At 40.8% G+C, this 21,376-nt stretch overlaps 1 protein-coding gene across 4 annotated transcripts in view; it reads right to left on the bottom strand.

The window, feature by feature from the left end:
- Positions 1-21,376, bottom strand: part of PITPNB (phosphatidylinositol transfer protein beta) — a 63,193-nt gene that overhangs the window by 5,960 nt on the left and 35,857 nt on the right. For 2 of the 4 annotated variants that reach the window (XM_078060823.1, XM_078060822.1), the window contains exons 3-6: positions 15,255-15,332; positions 3,246-3,416; positions 2,652-2,762; positions 899-1,021 (exon numbers count right to left, since the gene is read on the bottom strand). In XM_078060823.1, coding sequence (XP_077916949.1) covers positions 899-1,021; positions 2,652-2,762; positions 3,246-3,416; positions 15,255-15,332 — 483 coding nt within the window. The remainder of the gene's footprint in view (positions 1-898; positions 1,022-2,651; positions 2,763-3,245; positions 3,417-15,254; positions 15,333-21,376) is intronic. The other 2 variants (XM_078060825.1, XM_078060824.1) reach the window with 1 other exon arrangement.

Genomic DNA, 21,376 nt, shown 5'->3' with positions numbered 1-21,376 from the left:
CTTTTGTGCCAAAGAATGATTTGCCGCCATTCTCCTGTGATTAAGTGGGGGTCCTGCCTCACACACAGGCGTTTGTCAAACACTCCCGCCTGCAGGGCTTCCAAAACTGGGACTGCTGGCGGGACTCTGGATGACTGCATGGAAACCACTAGCCTATCCCGGACATTCCTTGGGTTCACTTGCCCCCAGGAGGGCCTTACTTTCAACTGAAAAGCAGTGTAGTCCGGAGCAAAAGCAAAACCAGATACTGAGAGGAAGTGGGAAGAATCCATCCCTGGCAGAAAGGGGGTGCCCACAGGATGCAGCTGCCCTGCTCACTGGTGGTGGGCGGGAGCTTTAACTGTGAAACATGGCATGCTGACCTCCGGCCCAAGCATCACCTCAATTTCTGCCTAAAGCTTATGAAGAGCTAAGGATTCAGTGCTAGCTGTGGGAGGGAAGGAGGCATTTCTGGCATCTGTGACAGTATAGCTAGGCTTATCTTTTCTACAGAAGAGGGAAGTAGGACTTACTGTGCTAACATCAGTAACTTACAGTGATAACAAAATGAGCCAAAGGCAACTTGGTCTGATCAAGTGTATGCCTAAAAGGACTATGAACCAGGTACCATCAGAGAGAACTGATGCATGACAAAGAATACGAAACCACTGGGCATCTTAGAGGTAACCAACTCTAGATCAATAAAGCTCTATTCTGCTTTCATGGAAGATGCTCAAGAAAAGAGAAATCAGAACATGCGAGGGATGTTAGTGTCTAAGAAACCAGATTTTGATGAGGGTAAATATTAAAAAACGGCTTGTAATGACACTCTTCTTAATCCTAAATCTACACTTACTCAGCGCGCACACAGTTTTAGAGAGTGGCAATGAGAGAATTTGCACAAACAGGGAAGTCTTACTGTTTCTAGTTCTTTCTGAGTTTCATCCTCCATTCTCCTAATGTCTTCCATTGTCAGATCAATCCACTTGTCAATCCAACAAAAAAGCTGGCGATGAAAGTTTGTAAATATCCTTTTTTCTTGCTTTTAAAACAAAGAAGAATAGTAGTGTAAGACAGCAAAAATCTAAGATTAATAACATATTAACTTTCTACGTCCCAATTAACCCACGCAATCTCCATATACCTGGTTTGAAAAGGCCACTTTGTCGATTAGTGGCAATCTTAGTTCCATCCCATTATCATTTTATAAAACAAAAGAAAAAGAAAAATCTCCCTGTGAAATGTGAAACAATCTTTCCTCGCAAAGGTAGCACAATTTATCAGGAACGGAAAAAACCATGGCGCGCACATTCTGATCCAACATCAACTCCTGCTAGACCTGATCTATTTTTACCTTTTTCTAAATCTCAGTGACCAAAGGTCAACTCGATTTCTTCTACTATAGACTATCCACAGTCATTCTTCTCTGCAATTCAAAGGAATACTGTGAGGTTGAATATAATGTGTACTGAAACTAAAGAATCCTGGTTCTTTGGAATAAGATGTTTATTTAAATCAAGAATTATTACACACTCTCCATCAATTTTTATACTCCCGTATTACTGTCACTACACACACACACACAACCATGTACATAATGAGTGGTTTTAATTGCTGCATTATTTAAATTTTACTAAACTTTCCCAAGAAGAGAGAAAAATGCACTGAACAGTGAGTACTTTAATACTTTTGGACAATCTTCAACTCTAAAATTTTTTTCCACGAACAGAAGGGACTTCATCAATTACACGTGTGACGAACTAGTTGTTAATCTATTACTATGATCCAAGAGGAAGGAAGGAAGCCAACATTTACAGAGTGCCTACCGTGGGCCAGCTGTAAGCAGGCCCAAGAGTAATCACAGTTTCCAGCACATTAGGACCCTTTTAAAAAAAATGTCAGAGCGGTTCCAGCTTAACAGCAGAAAAGTTATGGTGGAACAGATACAAGCAGTTGTGGGTTCAGAGGCGTACCAGGGGTTTCTTAATAATGGTAATAGAAGAAATAGTCATACTACAGGAAAAGTAGACATCGAAGAAACTTTTCATGTTCCCTATGTGTTTTCAACATGTGTACCTATTTACACAGCTCCAATTCTCCCCTTTCTAGATCAAATTGTCCATGTTACTTTCACTTTAATAAAAAAGACATAAAAAAGAGGTAATCAGAATTCGGATCCTCAGATTCTGTCACCCTAGGTTCAGAGTGTAACTATTCTCAGTAAGGACCTCTAAAGAAAACATCTCACGAGAAAGTGCAAAGTATGTAAGAAAGTGTATGTCAAGAGAGAGATGTGTGGAGGGGGTGAGTGAGTGGCCAGCTGAGCTGGGACAGAGGAGCCCCTCAGCAGGGAAGGCCTGGCCTCTCCCTCCAGCCGATGCCAGGACACCAGGTCCCCCATGCTGTACATGGAAAGGGCTCTCTATACAGCTGGGCAAACCATCGGGAAAGGACTTGGAACAAAAAACTCCTATGCTCTTCCCCAAAGAAAGCCACTTAAAACCTGCTGGCATTTGTCTTTGCTGTTTCTAGGGAGAAAAAAAAGAAACACAGAGAGGAATTATACAGAAGCAATAATTTTTACCTCATAAGTGAGAAAGAGCGGTGCTAAGAGAAAATACCCATTAATAGCTACCTAAATTTAAGTCACTGCATTTTGAACAGCCCTTTACCTTCTGAATGAAGTTTTCTACTTTGCTTTGCAGTCCCCACCACTTGAATTTGATGGTCACCAGCTTATAGGCACACATCTGAGGACAGTCAGGGTTGTTTGCCAGCTCCTTCTAGATGAAGAAAATCGAAAAGGAAAAATCATGACTTAAATATTTATGTTTTGATGAAAATTGACTGCTGTGTAACGACATCACAGACATACATGAAGAAAAGTACAATCTCGTATGTGTTTAATTCAGGTATCTGGAAATTCAAAATCATTTTAGCAAAAGCAGCGGTACTCCCCTGCTGCAAACCCTCCTTCCACAGATGAAGTTACTTCCTGGCTCTGCAGTTTAATAGGTGCATTGTTGGGACGCCTGGGTGGCTCAGTCGTTAAGCATCTGCCTTCAGCTCAGGTCATGATCCCAGGGTCCTGGGATCGAGTCCCACATCGGGCTCCTTGCTCAGTAAGGAGCCTGATTCTCCCCCTCCCTCTGTTGCTCCCCCTGCTTGTGCTCTCTGACAAATAAATAAATAAAAATCTTAAAAAAAAAAAAAATAGGTGCATTGTTGTGTCTCCAACTACACCGTTCAGATTTCATATTAAATACCCAATGCGATCCACCTCGCGCCAACAGTGAGCTCGGGTGCGTCAGGATGCTCCTGACGGCATTATCGCGTTCCCGCCGTGGCTGTGCTGAGGCTCCACGAAGAACCGTCGGGAAGCGTAGTCGGCTCCTGTGTCTTCTAACACTGGCACAGGGAACGGCACTGTTTGTTAACTGAGGTCGTTACGGTAAAAAAAAAAACAAAAAAGGGGGGGGACTATTAAAAAAAAAAAAAAAGGAACAAGGGAGAGAGGTGGGGGCTATCTGGATTAAAAGACTAAAGAAGTAATAAAATACAATGTCTATAATGTACTTTCAGAAAACATTAAAAAGCAATTAGAATTTGGAACTTCAGATTATGTCAACCTAGGTTCAGCCAAAAATCTTGTAAATATAATGCATTTGTGTAGAGAGAGGGGGAGAGGGAAGGAGAAAAGAGAAGAGGAGAGGGGACGGTGAAGCGCTAACAACTGGTGAATCTAGGTGGAGGTGCTCATTGTTCTTCCCAGTTTTTTCGGTGAATTTTGAAATTTTTATTGTAAAAACTGGGCAGGGAACTGCAATCTATGTATTACTGCCCATTTCTGTGAAACTGAGTCAGGCTTCTGCTTTGGGAAGTTCAAGGCACTAGCATGTTTATTTTGAGGGATGGGTTAAGGAGGGGGTGAGCCAAGAGCTTCATGTGGGTCTTCCAAGGTGTGTGTGCAGGAGAACGAAACCCTCCTGGGCTGAGCCAGAAGAGCGCCTGGGACAGGCTCATGCCAGTGAGCAAGAGCAGACACGGTCCTGCCTCTGGAGCTCACAGTCTGCATGGAAAGGACCATTCGGTAAACACTAAGCCCCAGGGCTGGTGTACTTACAAGATGAAAGCTATGTCTCAGGACCCTTTTGCCAAGTCTGAGTAAAACAGTGTGAGCTCCGTGCTTAGCTGGGGGAACTCAAGGGCTTAATACATATTACTTCTCGCTCTCCTTTATTCTTTCATAGAGTAGGAATTACCAGTTTGAGTTTGCAAAACAATTTTAAATAAAATTTCTCAAAAGGGTACAAAGTCATGTGCAACACTATGGGAGCACTTTTTATAAACACTGAATTGGTGAGTGAAAAGAGAAATGCAGCCTTCTATACAAGGGTTCTTCCCCCTTCTTCACCACTGTTCTCAGCTTCACCCCACACTCAAGACGCTACAATGCCAGCACCGGTCACACTGTGTGCCATGTCCCTTCTTGTCAGCTGCAACCCATTCGCACATCCCACTTTCAGGAGGTTCACTGTCTGTGGCAAATACTCGTTCCATTCAGCCATATGTACATACGTGTAAAAAATCATGAACTTCTACGTCATGTTCTAAAACCTCAAAATTATTCTTCATTTATGCAATCATAGCACCAGACCACATTTCCCCCCAAATCCTCAATAATGTTCCAGTTTCAAGGGAATTCTAAAGACAGGATAGATGAAAAAATTCTTTCTTGGTATTATTATTAATATGATTCCACGTTTTATAGAGTCCTGCATGACTGATCAACTTTTCTCAGAAAATCTCCTGTCATAACATTTCATCCTTTTTTTTTTTTTTTTTTTAAAGATTTTATTTGTTTGAGAGAGAGAGACACAGTGAGAGAGGGAACACAAGCAGGGGGAGTGGGAGAGGGAGAAGCAGGCTTCCCGCTGAGCAGGGAGCCCGATGTGGGGCTCGATCCCAGGACCCCAGGTTCATGACCTGAGCCGAAGGCAGATGCTTAACCGACTGAGCCACCCAGGCGCCCCACATTTCATCCTATTAATGAGCTGGTACATGGGTTAAATCAGTGAGGTAGCACCATTTGCATTTAAATGAAAACATGATATATACAGCAAACTGTCCTTGTACATGTGAGTTCTATGTCAACAGAAGAACTTGGTTAGCTGAGCTCCATTTTCCCTCCCATAAAAGAGTACTAATGTTAAAAGTCAGCATGGATGTGTATACAATCCCATACACTTTATGAACAAACTTAATTCAGCAAGTATTAAGAGGGTGTCATTTACAACCCTATCTGTCCTAGGTGTTGCAGAGGACACAAAAGTGGCCAGTAGAGTAATTACATGTGCATAAATAACGATAAAACCACTATCCTTGGTGCTAATGAACTCTACCAGAAGGGACACCTTTCTGTTGCTGTTGCTGTGGCCCTGGCCTGAGACATATTTGCAAACCGCCCCCCCCCCCAGCAGGCCCCATGCACTTCAGCTGGGCTCCTGTGTGTGAAAGTAGCCAGCCAGCCAGCCTTCCACAGGACACAACTAGCTTCTGAATGCCCAGCCTCATGGAAATTATCACAAGCCTGGCCTTTCACATATCATTTTTTTCAATAAGCCACGAGCCAGTGTTGAGGTACTCTCTAATCCAATGAGTGTCACTGAAAACCTTCATATGAAACACAATTTTGGTATATGAAGAATATAGTACTTAAACACCTGTTAAATGGTAGTGTTAGACTAGGAATAAGGGGACATGGGTTGCAGTTCCCATTATGCAAAGTAACTTTCTATGTAAGGCAGGCAGGACCCTTAACCTCTCTGGGCCTTACTTCTCTGTCAGTAAAAGGCAAGGCTCAACTTTTCATCCTCCACTGACGTGATACCAAAAGCAAGGATGAGTGAACTCAGTTTGTCCGGGGTTGGCGGTGGCCCAGTACTACAGGCGGTAAGCACATGTCCTTGACATCTGATAGCCTGTCTTGTCTTGCCATTTCCTTTAATTTTGCACTTTATTCTATAATGGGCTTAGTGCAATATCCCGCCCCCCCCATGCACTTGGGCTAAATTTTCTCTACAGCTGAGAACCTCTCATGCACCACGATTAGCCCTAAGATACCTTCCAGATGGAACATTCCAAGGTCCTATTAATTACAGGCTGCTGATCCCTTCGTTCTGAAACTCCGAATCATTGCACACCTCGTGCTAAACGAAAACCTTGGGTGTTTCCAGCAGAACACCAACTCCTCAGAATTCTCCTACCATTTTATAAAAACAGCGGGATGAAGCATGGTTCTAATTAAAGAGTAAGCTAAATTTAATACAAATATGCCCATACCACACTTGGGCTCCAAGAGCAGAGCATACACACATGACTTCCAACAATTACCTAAGTCTATTTCTCATTCTTTCTAGTGACTCTGGCAGTCTGTTCAAATCAATTAAGGTAATACTGGTAATTTACAAACTAACACTGATCTATAAAATTTAGTTTAAGTGATGGGACAAAATGAACCTGTTCTCTGAACTATCTTCCCCAGATTTAAAATGTGTATTCCAGTCTCACTGGCTTTTTGTTTTCCATAAAACTTGTAAGTAACTATTAAAGAGAAGAAAAATTCAGGAAATATGTACCAATTAAAAAACAAACAAGTAAACAAAGAGCCTGCTTCCTTTATTTCTTGGCCTAATTCTCTATAGTATCAACACCTTACAGCATAAAGCACAGAGGTGACTTACAGAAACATAATCTCAAATAACCAGAGCAAAAAGCTGAGAACAAAGAAGTTATGTATTTTTTTCTTCAGTTAATATATATGTGATATTTAAGGTCTCATTCAGTTCTTAAAATGACTCACGCAATTCGCCTCTTATTTCGAGCTATGTATGGCCTTAAGACTAATGGTTAAATTTAAAAATGGCTTAAAAAGTCTCCACACTTAGGGGTACCTGGTTGGCTCAGTCGGAAGAGCAAGTGACTGTTGATCTTGGGGCCCTGAGTTTGAGCCCCACATTGGGTGTAGAGATAACTTAAACTTAAAAAAAAAAAAAAGTATCCATACTTAATGGTGAAACCAAAAATAGAGAGATTTCCTAGATGTGGTTAAGTAAAAGCTGAAAGAATACTTTTGGCACCATCTTCTTGGGGTAGAATCTGACCACACATCATTACAGAGCCTTAAAGCTGTTCGTTTCCTATGTATACCACATACCCTTTAACCTGGTAATTCCACTTTCAGAGATGTATCCCAGTTCATCAGGTAAGGAAACAACAACACTACGGATTTATTTATAATTGCAAAAACCTGGACTTAACGGTGAAGTACTTCATAAACCTTCCAAACAATGGGCTACTACGCATACAGCCATTAAAAACCATCTTTTCAAAGAATGCTTAATAATGTTCAAAAAAAAAAGGCCTAATATGAACAGAAACAGGTATCTGTGCACGGTATAAACACTTATTAACAAAACTACATAACTCAGGAAATATAACAAATAGCAATAATTATATGGTGAGACTATGATTTTTACTTTCTTCTGTGTACAATTATTTTCAAAACCTAATAAATATATATCATTTTGTAATCAGGAAAAAAACCAATATGCTTCAAAAATACACTACAGAAGTTTTTGCCCTAAGCTGAGTATTTTAGGACAAAGAATTACTTTGCCCTAAATTATCTGGGTACTATTTCAAATCTTCATTCTTCTTTGACTATAAACAATCTAAATGTTTTCCTGCTTCTTTTCGTTTTGATGTTTAATAAATAAAAGCTACACAAAATCAAGCTAAAAGCTAAATTAAGATTTAAATATCTAACTTTAGTCCGGTCCATACTACATTTTTCCTAATCTTAAACTTCTAAAGTAAAAAGGAGGTACACATGCAGAGTAAAATATGATATACTCCTCAGAGTTATTAGAAATATTCTTGTGAAAAAATGTGTAACTTTTAAAATGTGAACAGTCTCAACGGGGCAAATATTTGGGACTCCACATTCAGATGAATGTTCTAGGATCCACAGAACTCAAAGGAGCTCCAGCTTGTCTGCCCGGCTCTCAGGAGGCTCACTGGGGCCGAGCAGAACTTCCTCTCTAGCCTTAAACAATACAAATGTTTTCCAACTCTTTCCTCTTCCACCAGGTAAAAAAATAACCCCAAGGCAAATAAAGCCAAAATCCAAATTCAGATCATTCACACATAATTCCAACGCAACCCAAACTTAACATTTCCTAACCTAAAGCAAAACAGGATTCACTCTTTCCTAAACCTAGAAGTAAATACAATTATTTTGCTGATAAATATGAGTCGTATGTAGATTAAAGCATAAAAATTTAAAAGAACAATTAAAAATAAAAGGTATAGACTGTTGGTCACCAAAAGACAAGGACGGTCAGAAGTTTTAAATGAAAACCCTGAGCTAATTGAAGAACCCCAAATTATGACTCATCTCTACAGAATTTAAATTTCATCTGTAAAACAGCAAGCACAAGCTAGTTGCAAAAACGTTTCCAAAATTTTATTTAGTTTGTGTATTCACTGAATTCCTTACATTTCATGTTTCTAACCATAAATGAAACCCCCAAAATCAAATTGTGTTTTTAATTTAACGATGCGTATTAGGTTACTCTGAGGTATGCGGACTGGGCCTGAGGGAGAGTAATGTATACTGCAGCCACGCAACAGAACCAAACAAAACGCAGCGTGTCTGACTGGAATGGTGAGCAATCAGGCCACGTTATCCACAAGAACTAGTTTCTTGTATCTGTGACAAACAAATATAAACAAATGTAAAAGACAATTAGAAAAAAGCAAAACAAACCCAAAGGCATTCTGGAAACTCATGTTCTGAAAATGTGGTCCTCTCACAGTTCCATGCTACACGGCAACTCCACACACACTTTTCCGGCTTAAAATGCGTTGGGATGAAGATGAAATTGGCATGTGCTCCAGTTAATCAGAATTAATACTTTGGAAGGACACAGCAGTTTCTGGTAGGCTCACACTGCCTCCATATTTTAATTTTTCAATTTAAGGCAATCTGAATGCTCAATTTCAGCTGTTGATTTCATAATGTAAGTTTCCAACCCAGATTTCACTAAGAAAGTTAAAAATAAATGCACTGCTGGGGCTGTTGCCAGTGCATCCATCAGTAAATATCAACAGAAGATTAGAGAATATATGTGAAGTATGCGTACTGAAATTTCAAGCAAAACCCAATTCCTCACTCAGCCATACCATTCCCTCAATTTTGTTTAGATTTTGGTAGCCATTTGGACAGACCTACAGTGGGCATTATATTCTTTGTAAGTACACAGCAAGTCCAACTTTGGTTGTGTTTTATTTGGTTTAAGGCAGTTAACTTGAATCCAGCAAATACTTACTAAGCCTCTCCTAGGAGCAAACCTCTGTGCTAGGCAGTGCCCCATTTAAGTAGGTCAGACACAGAGCCTATGGCTGAAAACTCAGTGTGTACCAGGGGACAAAGGAGATGGGGAAGGAAGACAGTGTGAGCACATAAACCACTACCCTGACATGAGACACACGAAGTACCATGAGAAAGGTCACCGACTAAGGACTTCAGTAGGGCTCAGAGGTGGAAGATTCCATCTGACTGGGCAAATGGGAAATGTTATATGGAGTAAGCAAATGTGAAATCAAAGTTCAAAAGAGTAATCACGGGTTAAACTAGTTCCATGAAAATAAGACACGAAAGCTTCCTTCCTGTGGCAGGACAGTCAGTCACATTTTCCATGTCTCCAAACTTAGTGTTTTTGTAGCTCACACCCATTTTACTAATCAGAACTATGACATGTGCTTCGTGCTCGTGTCCAATTCCGTTAGGAGTGACACTATGTAAAAGTGACACCACAGGTTCACCCTTCAGATAATACTCATGAAGAAAACATCGTCCCCGACAGAGTCAGTAAGAACTCTGCAAGGGGCCCATCCTGTCAAATCACCTCTCGAACTCAAGTAAGGCACTCCACCTGTCCAAGCCTGAATCCTTCGGTGCTGCCTGAGAACAGAGGCATTCAGTATCCAAGATAAGGTTAGAACTAATCATGTATCACTCCTGGGGTGGTCAGCTTCTTGAAGACATGGAATAGCTTTTTTGGTGTCCTCTGTAGGTGTTGGGTAATTCATACATACCAAGTGTTACTTATTTTTTACGATGTATTAAAAACCTAGTTTTCAAACCAAATGCTCAACAAACAAACAAAACAACCATGTTTTAAGGTCTGCTTTATTATAGATAATCCACAATGTGGTCTAACCAGAAACTAATTATTAAGCCTCTTTATGCCACCCACTATAGGTTTTTGAAAGTGAGATTATAGGGAGGGAACACGTTTTAAACATCTTCACATCCTTCCTGGGACTCACAGCGATATCTAGATGAAGACAGGAGAGCACCCTCAGTCTCTCTCCTTGGGGGGCTATCAAGTGTTCAGCAGCCTCTTGAGGACTCTTGGGCTGTTTTCTTGTCAACCTCTATCTCAAAGAGATTTCCACAACTGAGCTGTAACTTCTCCCACACCCTCACTTCCATTCTTCCCATCCCTGGCCAACAGGACCTTGAAGTATCTTTACTTCAGGCCACTGACAAGCAAGGCTTCCACCTTCTTTCCACAGATGTGAGGCAGGAGGAGAAAGGAGTCCTGGTAGCAGGGCAGGGAACAAAAATTAGCGTCCCTATACCCCACAAAGATGGCTACCCTCCACTAGCTTCAAGGATCCAGAACAGCCTCTCTGGTAATTCAAAAATGAGTCTAAAGCAGGACTGAGCAGGTAAACAGCATGACATAATGTTATGAAAGCTCCAACTGCCAGAGCTTTTGCTCCAGAGTGGAATTAGAACATTAACCGGACATGCCTTTATGGTTAGAAAGAGCACATAATACACATATAAAGATAACATAAAAATCCCAATTTCTAGATCAGTATCTTTATTTGACCTGATCCCCTGTACCGCAATGTTCAGACACTAGATGGATCTTCGAGACATGTCAAGCACTCTAAGGGCCAGACACTCTGGCAAAGCCTCCTACAAAGACCTTCACAGGCCTAATTATTAACTACCTCATATACGTAGACACAGAAGCTTAAGTCTTCATGAGGCGTCTGGATTAAATGAAGAAAGAAATGAGGCCTTGCCATAGGATAAAAATGACACCATAATCTTCAAAGATGGTGTTTCAATTTGTTAAAATGACAACTTTTCAGTTCAGAGGAGGTAAACTGGAAAGCTAAAGGAATCCACATGTACGTTGTTTTTGATACACCATTAGAATAGGCAGCCATACCAATGTCATAATACACAACAAAGCCCCCAAAACCGAAAGAAACCAAAGCATGTACACACACACGCATGTGCATGCAGTGCCACAAAGAAATAAACATTTAAATCCATAAGAAATGCACAAATCTACCTTGAAGCAAAAATCTTTATCAGGTTATAAATCACTCTATTCATATGCACAGAATCACTTAAATGTTGAACCCTACATAACAAAATAGAATTCATGTGCTCAGATTTTAAAAATTATCTTTTCAGAGGGAAAATGAATATATAACTAAGGCCCGCATCTCTGGGTCTGTAGTTTTCAAAAAACAAAAGGTATGTATCATACCACAGGCAAAAAAAAAAAAGCCTGTACTCTAACCTAATTGGAAAATATGAAAATCTATTCCCTGGCATCCCCATGATCCCCTGCTAGCAAAGACTCCCTAGCCTTTATGTGGCCTCTGCTTCATGGCTGACCTAGGCCAAGCACTCATTAAACATACATAACCACAAGGGGTAAGGAGGGGTGAGTCAAGATGAGTCTGACAAACCCAGATACTAAAACGAGGGAAGCCCTGGATACTAGATAGAGACAAGGAATATCTGTGTCATAAATAGGGTAGCTTATGCATAGATGTAATCAACCCCAAGACATGAAGAGGCTTTTCATTCCCAAAGACCCAAGCTTCCTGAGCTGGGAATGTGACATTCATTACTTCATTCAGTCCTGGCAACAACCTTCTGAGGCAGTTACAACGTCCCTCACATTTTAGAGATGTGGAAACCCAGGCCCAGAGCTAGGATTAAGTTACTGAAGTCACAACTTGTGACACATGGGATAAGGGAATGGATTTCACCCACAGACTCTCTGACCATTGGAAACGTACAACTGATACTAACAGGAATTAACAAATTCTGGCAAATACCATGAATACAGAGAGCCACAAGTGCCTTGATGCAACAGGGCATAAAAGATGCACTAGTGACTGGGGAGTCACAGGCTTCTGAGTCAGAAACTGCCATGTCTCCGCGCATTACACATCTCTGTGCTGAGCACGGAATCAAGTGCTGTAGAAACGGGAGGCGTCCTGCTGTTTCTCCTACAACTATTATCTGTGTTTCTCTGACCAAGTTTCCCATCTATATAATGAAGCAGTTGCACTTACCCCACACAAAGGTCGTGAAGATTAAACACAACCTTGCATAGTGCCTGGCACCAAAGGAGAAGTTTCTTTTCCACTCTCCAGTCTGCGCAGACAAGCAGTAAATACTGCAATAGTTCAGAAGAAGACACCAGTGTGGGATAAGTAAGGAAAAGTCTCAAAGAGATCACAGAGTTTGCACTTAGGGCTGAATACACTTTTGAGTCTGTTCTTGTAAGGGGAGTTTCTCCTGAGGGCATGCAATGGGAAGGAAGACTGAAGGGTGAGGGTGGGATGGCACATGGAAGGCCTCTGGAGGGCTGTGGAGCTACCAAGCGGCTCTGCCACAGGAACATTCCGACATACACTCTGGGGTAAGTGGGTCCAGAACAGGATTTCTTCGTCCTTTCTGCCCTAATTACCGTGTATTCCTTGCCTCTTCTCCTACTTCAGAAGTATAGAAATCTGCAACTATCATCCAGTGCTGCCCTCAGTGCCATGAGGAGTATAGTTACTGACAAACGGGGCCTCCTTACAAGAGACGCTGAGAAGATCAAGTCAGTCCACAGTTTTCTATATGCTGAATTAGCAGTTATTTGTCATCCTTTCTACTCTTTTATTTTCCTTCAGGGGAGTAAGCAGATGGTGTAATTACAGCAGGTCCCCTTTATCCATGGGGGATATGTTGCAAGTCCCCCAGTGGAGGCCTGAAACCACGGGCAGTACTGAACCCTATATATACTATGTTTTTTCCTACATGTACATACCTATGATCATGTTTGATTTATAAATTAGGCACAGTGAGACATCAACAACTAATCACGAAACAACAATTACAACAAAATACTATAATAAAAGTTACACGAATGTGGTCTTTCTCTGTCTCAAAGTATCTTCTTATACTGAGCTCACCCGTCTTGTGACAATGTGAGATGATAACATGCCTACATGGTGAGATGAAGTGAGGTGAACAACACAGGCACTGTGATGCAGCGTCAGGCTACCACTGACCTTCTGACCTCAGAAGGAACAACTAATTCCAGAATGCAGTTGACCACTGATAAACGAAACCTCAGAAAGAGAAACTGCAGGGGGGCAGGGGGAGCGGACGACGACACACTACTGGTTATTTCTGAGATCATGGTAATTCAATGAAATTCAGTTAAGCAGTAACTCCATTTGGAAGAGTAGCTACATCCACCATCATTTGGCTGAAGTTAATAACCAAGAGATAAAGGGGTGGAAAGGGATCACTATCAGCCAGCATCCTCTCAGAGAAATAATAAGCAACTGTCTCACATGCGCGCACGCACACACACAAACACAATGGGGGAAGAATGCTATAATATAACCTGAAAAAAATGTAAATTTCACATTATTTCTAAAAACTAACCTATTCTAGAATTTTAATTAATCACTGATTGATGATAAAAGACAAAGCAATTTTAGTTAAAAGGGTAAATCATAAATAAAAAAGGAATAAAAATCAAATTCCAAGTTCCTAAAAGGTTGGAAATTAGTCTCAACTTTGCGCTCTATTCCCTGTAAAAGCATCGTTAGCTAGCGTTAGGACTTAATGGAGCAAGACGGCCTTCTAGAAGATAGGGCTGCCTTTGAGGTGGCCACCCATCTACTGCTCCAACACGAGACTCTTTTTTTGGAAGGCCAGGTTAAATCTCAAAGGGAAAAAGACTTCTCCTCTGACTCAGTGTGAGTTCTAAAGTCCACAGTGAGAAATCTACAAAAGGGTGGGGAAATTCTTTAAATCCATTCAATGAAATTTAGATCACACATACTGAATTTGTTCCTTAATTTATAAGTGACATATATCACTTCCTGGGAATTAAAGTTAAAAGTCTCTGGCCATGACCATTCAATTGGGAGAATCTTGAACTGAACTCTACCCAGAGAACAAATGCAAAATTAAGATAATTATGAATCATTTCTTATAGAACAAAGTCAGACTCATTCTTCATTTTAGCTGATGTGCAAGACAGTCTGCAAAACAGTCCAACACCCATGGAGAACCACTCAATGGGTTATTTGTGGTGCTGTTATAGTAATCCTCTATCTGCAAGCAACAACTAGCACGCAGATTAACTTTTATCAATGATCGGTGACTGGATTCACCATGAAGAGATTGGTTACCAAGTAAAACACGCTGGTGGAAATCTGCTTTGGGCATGTTTAGGTTTTAATGTTCCCTGCTCCTGTCAAATTAACTGTAATAACTTGCCATCACCACATTAAGCCTTCTTTAAGGGTCTGTCGTTTAGTTTAGTGGCTATCTTTAAAATGCATTATATTTCTATAGCAATTTAAATGATTACCTTGACAGTGCTTTTCCTACTCCCATGAATAAAGTAAGGATGTGTTCTTTATTAGAAAACGACTACTTGCCATCAAAATTGTTCTCTGGTGTCCTGGTTTCCAGAACGTAACTATAAAAAGGCCAGGAACATGAGCTCAGGTGAATGCAACTTGTTCAGTTTTTACTAAGACTAAATTAAACTATAAACCTTCATTTAACATGGACTTTTGTACTGCTTCAAGTCTCAGAAGAGAACATTACAATCCCCAAAGACTACATCACTTGTCTCTTTTAAGAGTGATCGGAAGAGCGTTATGCTGAAAGTGACAGTCTGGCTGTGTTCTGTTTGTTAATACAGCACACACCTGCTGGCCAATGCAACTGGCTCTAAGTCCTTATCACAAATAAAACTATTTTTGTGCCATTTCTATTTTTCACTTAAACATCACCAGCTCTTCCAGACTAGGGACCTGTCAAGTGGTTTGTTGCCAAGACTCTGCCTGTCAGAAAGGTCAGCATCCAGTACCTTCCAGTTGGGTCCCAAAGGGCCTCTCTTGGTCTTGACTGACTGGAATAACGCTGGGTCTTCATCAGCTTTGTAGTCCTGCAAAGCAAAACAAAGTCAGAGGCAGAGAAGAAACTCAGAGAAAATTATTTAACCTTGCCAGAACAGCTCTTTGCAGCTACTAAAACACAGGACAGAAACTGATTAGACTTACTGTGCTTTTGTGTAAAAGGAGCAAAATGGTTCATTACATTAAGTTTTTGGTTTGGTTCTCTTTGCTTTACACACTTTAACGTTAAGGCAAGACAACTACATAATATTTAGTCATGAAAGTCTCGATGAGCAAGCCACTGGTTACCGAACAGCGACCTCCAAGAACAAATATTCCCACATTTTTTTTAACGGTTTCAACATTTTGATATAGTCATATTCGAGAAATAAAAGGTACTCATCCTAGTCTTGACAACACCCAGAGGTGATGACCGAGAGCGACTACTCTGGCTGGGAACACAGACTGAACTACCGATCCTGCAACACCCCCATCTCTTCCATGGCTGGGTCTGTGCCGGATGCCTCAATGACTAGGCCAGCCTCTCCAAACCCTTGTCCAGAGACCCATCAAGTGCAAATCCCTTGGCCTGCTCATAGAGGGACTGCACTCATGGCAGCTCCTCGTTGTCACAGAAGGCGAGGGAAGGGTTTACGACTCCGTGATGGGACTACCTCAGTTATATCTTGTCACAGGGGAATGGCCCTAAGACTTAGGTTTTAAGCAAAGTTCTATAGTGTGTGTCAATTCTATTTCCCTAACATCCTCTTCTGTACAGAATGGAGAAAATGAAAGAAGTAAATCTTTTTAAACCTGTCTGCTTTACCAAAGTTCTTTTGTCATTGCACACGTATCTACACACAATCCAGCAATAGGAAAAAACTCCCTTTGAAGAGCTGAAGTCCAGATTTAGAAAAACAAATGAATTTTAATGGTACCAGTGAGCAGAGGTCAGTTGGAGAGTTGAAAATCCTACAAAGGGAAGCCCTTGCCTTCTCGAGTAGAATTTCTGAGCCAAGGGTCCCTCATGGCATTCATGGAAGGACCAGAGACTTTGGGGGAAACGCCCAGACAAGTCAAGTATGAAAAATCATTGTTCTAGAGAAAACAGCAAGCACTGAACATACTCTAAAGTAGAAGACAAACTTTCATAAATCAAAGAAAACATGGTGAGAAGCAGCCACTCAGGATTCAACACTTACTTAGGGAATGCACATGACATGTCAATAATTACTGACAAAGTTATAGGTAAATTGTGTGAAGAAGGAAAAATGTGAGGTTCAATTAGAAAACAAAACTTCAGAAAGGCCCCCAACAGCACACCATAATTATTAAACAAGCACACTTAGCTGGCTACACTGGGTCTTAGTGCTTTAAAATACACAGTGTGGTGTAGCCACAGGCATTACGTCAGTCAGCATTATCCGGGAACGACAAACCTGGACGAGCCGCCTGCAAGGAGTTGGAGAACTGGAGTTACTCATGTGTCTGGGCACATCAGCAGAAAGTTCAATTACTGTCAACTAACACAAATTTTTAAATTCCGATTTAGAGCTACAACTTCAAAATTAACAACTTCACTGCTGAGCAAAGAACCAAGTGGGCAGGTGGTCTCAAGACCTGGGTTCACAGTGCAAAATCAGCCCTCCTGCTAACGTAAATAATCACGTAGCGCCATCAAACATTTTCTCTAGCTCGGAGGCTTGGAACTGAAACCTAGAGACAAGCTCACTTTTCCCCAAAATTGAAAATATTTAGCATTCTATCAAATAATCACTTTTGACACCATCTCCCTCCATCAAGGTCTACTTATTCCATAGCCACCACACATAGAAAGCAGCACACAAGATGCTATGAGGTAGTCCAAGGGCTCTGAGGGTGTAAGGAGAACCAACACACCTACTTGGTGCTAGCTAGCTCCTAGAAAGTCACAGTCGGGCTGGGAGAAAAAAAGACAGGCAAACAAAGAAAAGATAATGGAAACCCCAGAGAGCACAGGTTAACTGCCAACAGGAATGGAGAGAACTGTACTCAGAATCGAAATCAACCGACATAAGCCAAGGAAACGTATTCTTAAAAGGAGTTTTAACAGTATGTTTAAAGGTAGAAAAACCTTAACTGCTAAAGTATATGTTAAAAATTTTTAAGATTAGGGGTGCCTGGGCGGCTCAGTCGTTAGGCGTCTGCCTTCGGCTCAGGTCATGGTCCCAGGGTCCTGGGATCGAGCCCCACATCGGGCTCCCTGCTCGGCGGAAAGCCTGCTTCTCCCTCTCCCACTCCCCCTGCTTGTGTTCCCTCTCTCGCTGTCAATCTCTCTGTCAAATAAATAAATAAAATCCTTAAAAAAAAAATTTTTATGATTAAATTGTAATTATCTCTACAATGCCCAGAGGCCTGGCGAGTGTTCTATATTTCATCCTGTTTAAAGGGAAAATACTTTTTTTTTTTTAAACCGTCTCAGGTGTGACCTCACTGTGGGTATGCCATTCAAAATGTTCTTTTTAATGCAAAATCTGAGATATTATGGAGACTGGCCTGTGCTGAACAGTAAATATCAATTTCCCAAATCTGAGAGGCTGTCAGAGGATGCTCCACCATTTTATGTGCCATTAAGAAAGAACACACTCAGCCAATAAAGCATGCCACAACTGGAAGACAAACCCTAATTTTGAATGTATTAAAATGTGAGGAAAAGAGGGCAGGGGAACCTTAGAACTGATGAAATGGAGCCTACAGAACTACTGCACGATTATGGCACCAGTGAGGGTGAAAACGAACAGATGGATCAGGCAGGCTTCATTGACGACACTCCTTCAGGCCCTTCCCAACCCAGCTCCATCCCAGGGTGACAACTCAGGGCTTCTCCATGCCTATTTGATAAATTAATTAACTGAAGAACATGGAATAATGCTTCCAAACTTCTCCACTCTCTACCCAACACACTGTTGCAGTCTACTTGCCAGCCTCCATCATTAGTGCCAGTTATTCACTGCGATACTTTTCTGAACTAAGAGCTCACAGAATTATACAGGAAAACCCAACCTTGAAGACCATCCGAGCTGCCTCTTTCTGCAGATGAGGAAGCCAAAGTCCCGACAAAGAAGTGGTGAGTTGAAAATCTCTCTTGCCCTAGGGCTTCAACTCAATCCTTCTTAGCCTCCGTCCTTGGCTCACTCTAGTACACCACAGAGCAGGTGGCAGAAGAGCGTCCACAACTGCCAGATAAGCAAAACACATTTCAAAAACACCAAGAAGCAGCAGCAGCAGAGGTATCAAAGTAGATCTGCCTGTAAGGCAGGAGTGTGTGCATATAAAATACTATACACACATACACAGAGCTCCCAAGGTAAATCTTCCTGGCTTTTTTTTTCTTGACTAAAAAGCAGCAAACATTAAAGGTATTATACTGAAAACGTAACAGAACCCAATTATTAACAATAGCACCTTAACCCTGACAGATGAGGATAATGCATCTTGTCAAAACCTAGGAATTTTTGTGTTTTTTTATGTTGGTTTGAATACGTAAATGTTTAATCAGTTGAATTAAGTAGCAAGGTATTAAAAAGCGGGAAGCAGGTGTAGTTTTAACCACCTCAGTTTTGTACCTTTATAACAAACATTTAATTTTTTGGAACAGAATCGTCTTTGCTACAATTTTATTGCTGGGTATCTAGTTTGGTCTTTCCATTTGAAAACTGGCCGATTTATATCCGTATCACAAAGAACAAATATATTCCTTCATGTATGACAGTTTCAGCATACAGAATGCAACCTCAGCTACCAATTATAGCTGCAAATGAGCAATAGTGTGGAATGAGACAGCCTGCTGGCTTTGTTAGTATTCTGTCTCCTTTGGGATCCCATGGGGAATGGGGAGGCTCTGATGAAGAGAAGCCCTTGGCTCATGGTTTATTGTGCTTGCCACCAGCTGCAGACTTCTCATCTCATTAGTTCTTTTAGAATACTGTGGGTGAAGACAGCTGTAGCCTACTTGAGTCTTCAGCTCCTGGGTATTCTGAAGGCTGAATTTGCTATGCACTTTCTGTAATCCTTGGGAAAAAAAGAAAGCAAATTCACTAGGCCAAGGAAATGTATTTTTAAAATCACTTTTAAAAGTAGAAAAATCTTATTGCTAAGGTGCACTGTGTTTAAAATTTTTTATGATCAAATTTTAATTATCTGTATAATGCCCAGAGGCCTGCCAGGATAAGGGCTTAGTAAAACCATCATTATCAAGTTAGGTGTAATGTCCCTAGACGCTGCTCGTTCCACCAATACTTTAGTGGCCGAACAACAAAAAAACACAATGGTATCAGCATAAGGTAGATTCGGATTAGTGTTAATACAACTCTATTTAATTGAAAACTCTTATTTAAGTAAAAAAAGGAGGCAAGTGAAAGTCAAGACACCCTATGGAGAACAAATAAAATATAATATGGTAAATAAATGGCTTACTGAGTCTCCATGCTGGAGCCACAGAATACATTCATTAAATTCTCATAAATAGCTGTTTTCTGTCACTCGAATACAAAAGTTGTGCTACCTCTTGGGTGTACATCTGTTACTCACTACAGCTCTCAATAGAAACTCTCAACAGAAACCAGATTCATTCTGAAGACAAAGAATATTAGTTTTATGAATCTTTTAGCATAGTGGCTGTCCCCCAAAATGCAAGTACAAAATCTGTGCTGAGCCAACCTAAATGTCCTTGAGCCCAGATTTAACTCATGATTATGAATGGGGAAGTGAGTAGGAGGTGGGGGACTTGGTAGGAGTTTCTTGACAGCTTGTGGAAAAATCGAGAAGAGCTCCAGACACCAGAAACTGCTTAAAGAACCATACATGGGTTACCACAGGTGAAGCTAAATGTAAGCTGAGGAAAAGAGTGTCCAAACCACAAACATTAGCAACCCCTCCACACCTGCTTAAAAAAGGACACACACACACACACACACACACACACACACACACCCCCCCCGCACCCCTGCAAAAAGAAACAATTCTACAGGGTAAAAATAAAAACTTGAGAGAGATATTAGGATCCTGCAGCATGCTGTAAAATGCTTTCCTTTAGCACAAGATGATTAATTAGGTGTCTATTCAAAATAGCTCAAAGATAATCACGAAGTTTAGAATGCACGGGTATTGCTGCTCAACCTAGCAAAGTGTATTTCCTCTAATCACATCCTAAAAGTAAAGACCAGGATGAGGGTGAAAAGACCAAATTAAATATGAAGATAAGTAACAAACATCGTCTATTAGCACTGCCCTTCATTTTTCAGTACATACTGTGGCACTTGGAACACAAGGAGTTCCTGGATCCTATCACTGTTGACCCTAGTACATAACTAATTGGAGCTGACAAAATTCAAGCCAGACTCCAGAGGAGAAGCCCATTAAGAAAAATGTTTGCATTAAATTTTGCAACAGCAAGTAACAAAGGTGTAAAGACAAATAACATTTACGAACTTGTTTAAGAAACTCATTTCAACAGTTATTTTCAAATAAGCAGCTTTCTTTCCTATTTTTAATTACATCTCCCCAAGGACTCCTCACCCTTTCAGGTTCCCACAGAGCACCATTAATATAGTATAAGTAAATCTCATTAATTCAGGTCCTACCACCTTGGAATTCATAATTCGGACAGGGGCTGGACTGAAGTTTATCTTTGCGTGATCTATGAAAAAAAGATTTGCTACACAAATTAATAGAGTAACAAGATCTCAGGAGGGCTGTTTAAACAGTTCAGAAGTGTTTTAGAGCAATTCAGAAGCATTCATTTGCATATAATTATTATGCTAATTACAAATCATTCTTATCTATTCATTAAAGCAGATTCCCAAAGGACCACTAATTGTCAATAACTTGTTGGCCTAGTTTCTGTTACTGAATGTACCTCAGAGGAACAAAACTGCATTAAAAAATATTCTCTAATTCAGTCCTCTCATTAATCCTTACCGGCTTCCCACCAATGAATCCTAAAAGGAGAATTTTTAAATAACTGCACTGAGAACAGAAATGCAGTCAAACCTACAGGGCCGAAGAAAACACTTTTTTTTGTGATCTTTTTAATCTCATAGAGACCCTGCATAGA

The sequence above is a fragment of the Halichoerus grypus genome, chromosome 13 (assembly GCF_964656455.1).
Source record: "Halichoerus grypus chromosome 13, mHalGry1.hap1.1, whole genome shotgun sequence".
Classification (NCBI taxonomy): Eukaryota; Metazoa; Chordata; class Mammalia; order Carnivora; family Phocidae; genus Halichoerus; species Halichoerus grypus.
The sequence above is the reverse complement of the archived record's forward strand: the minus strand, read 5'-3'. Positions and strand labels throughout refer to the sequence as shown.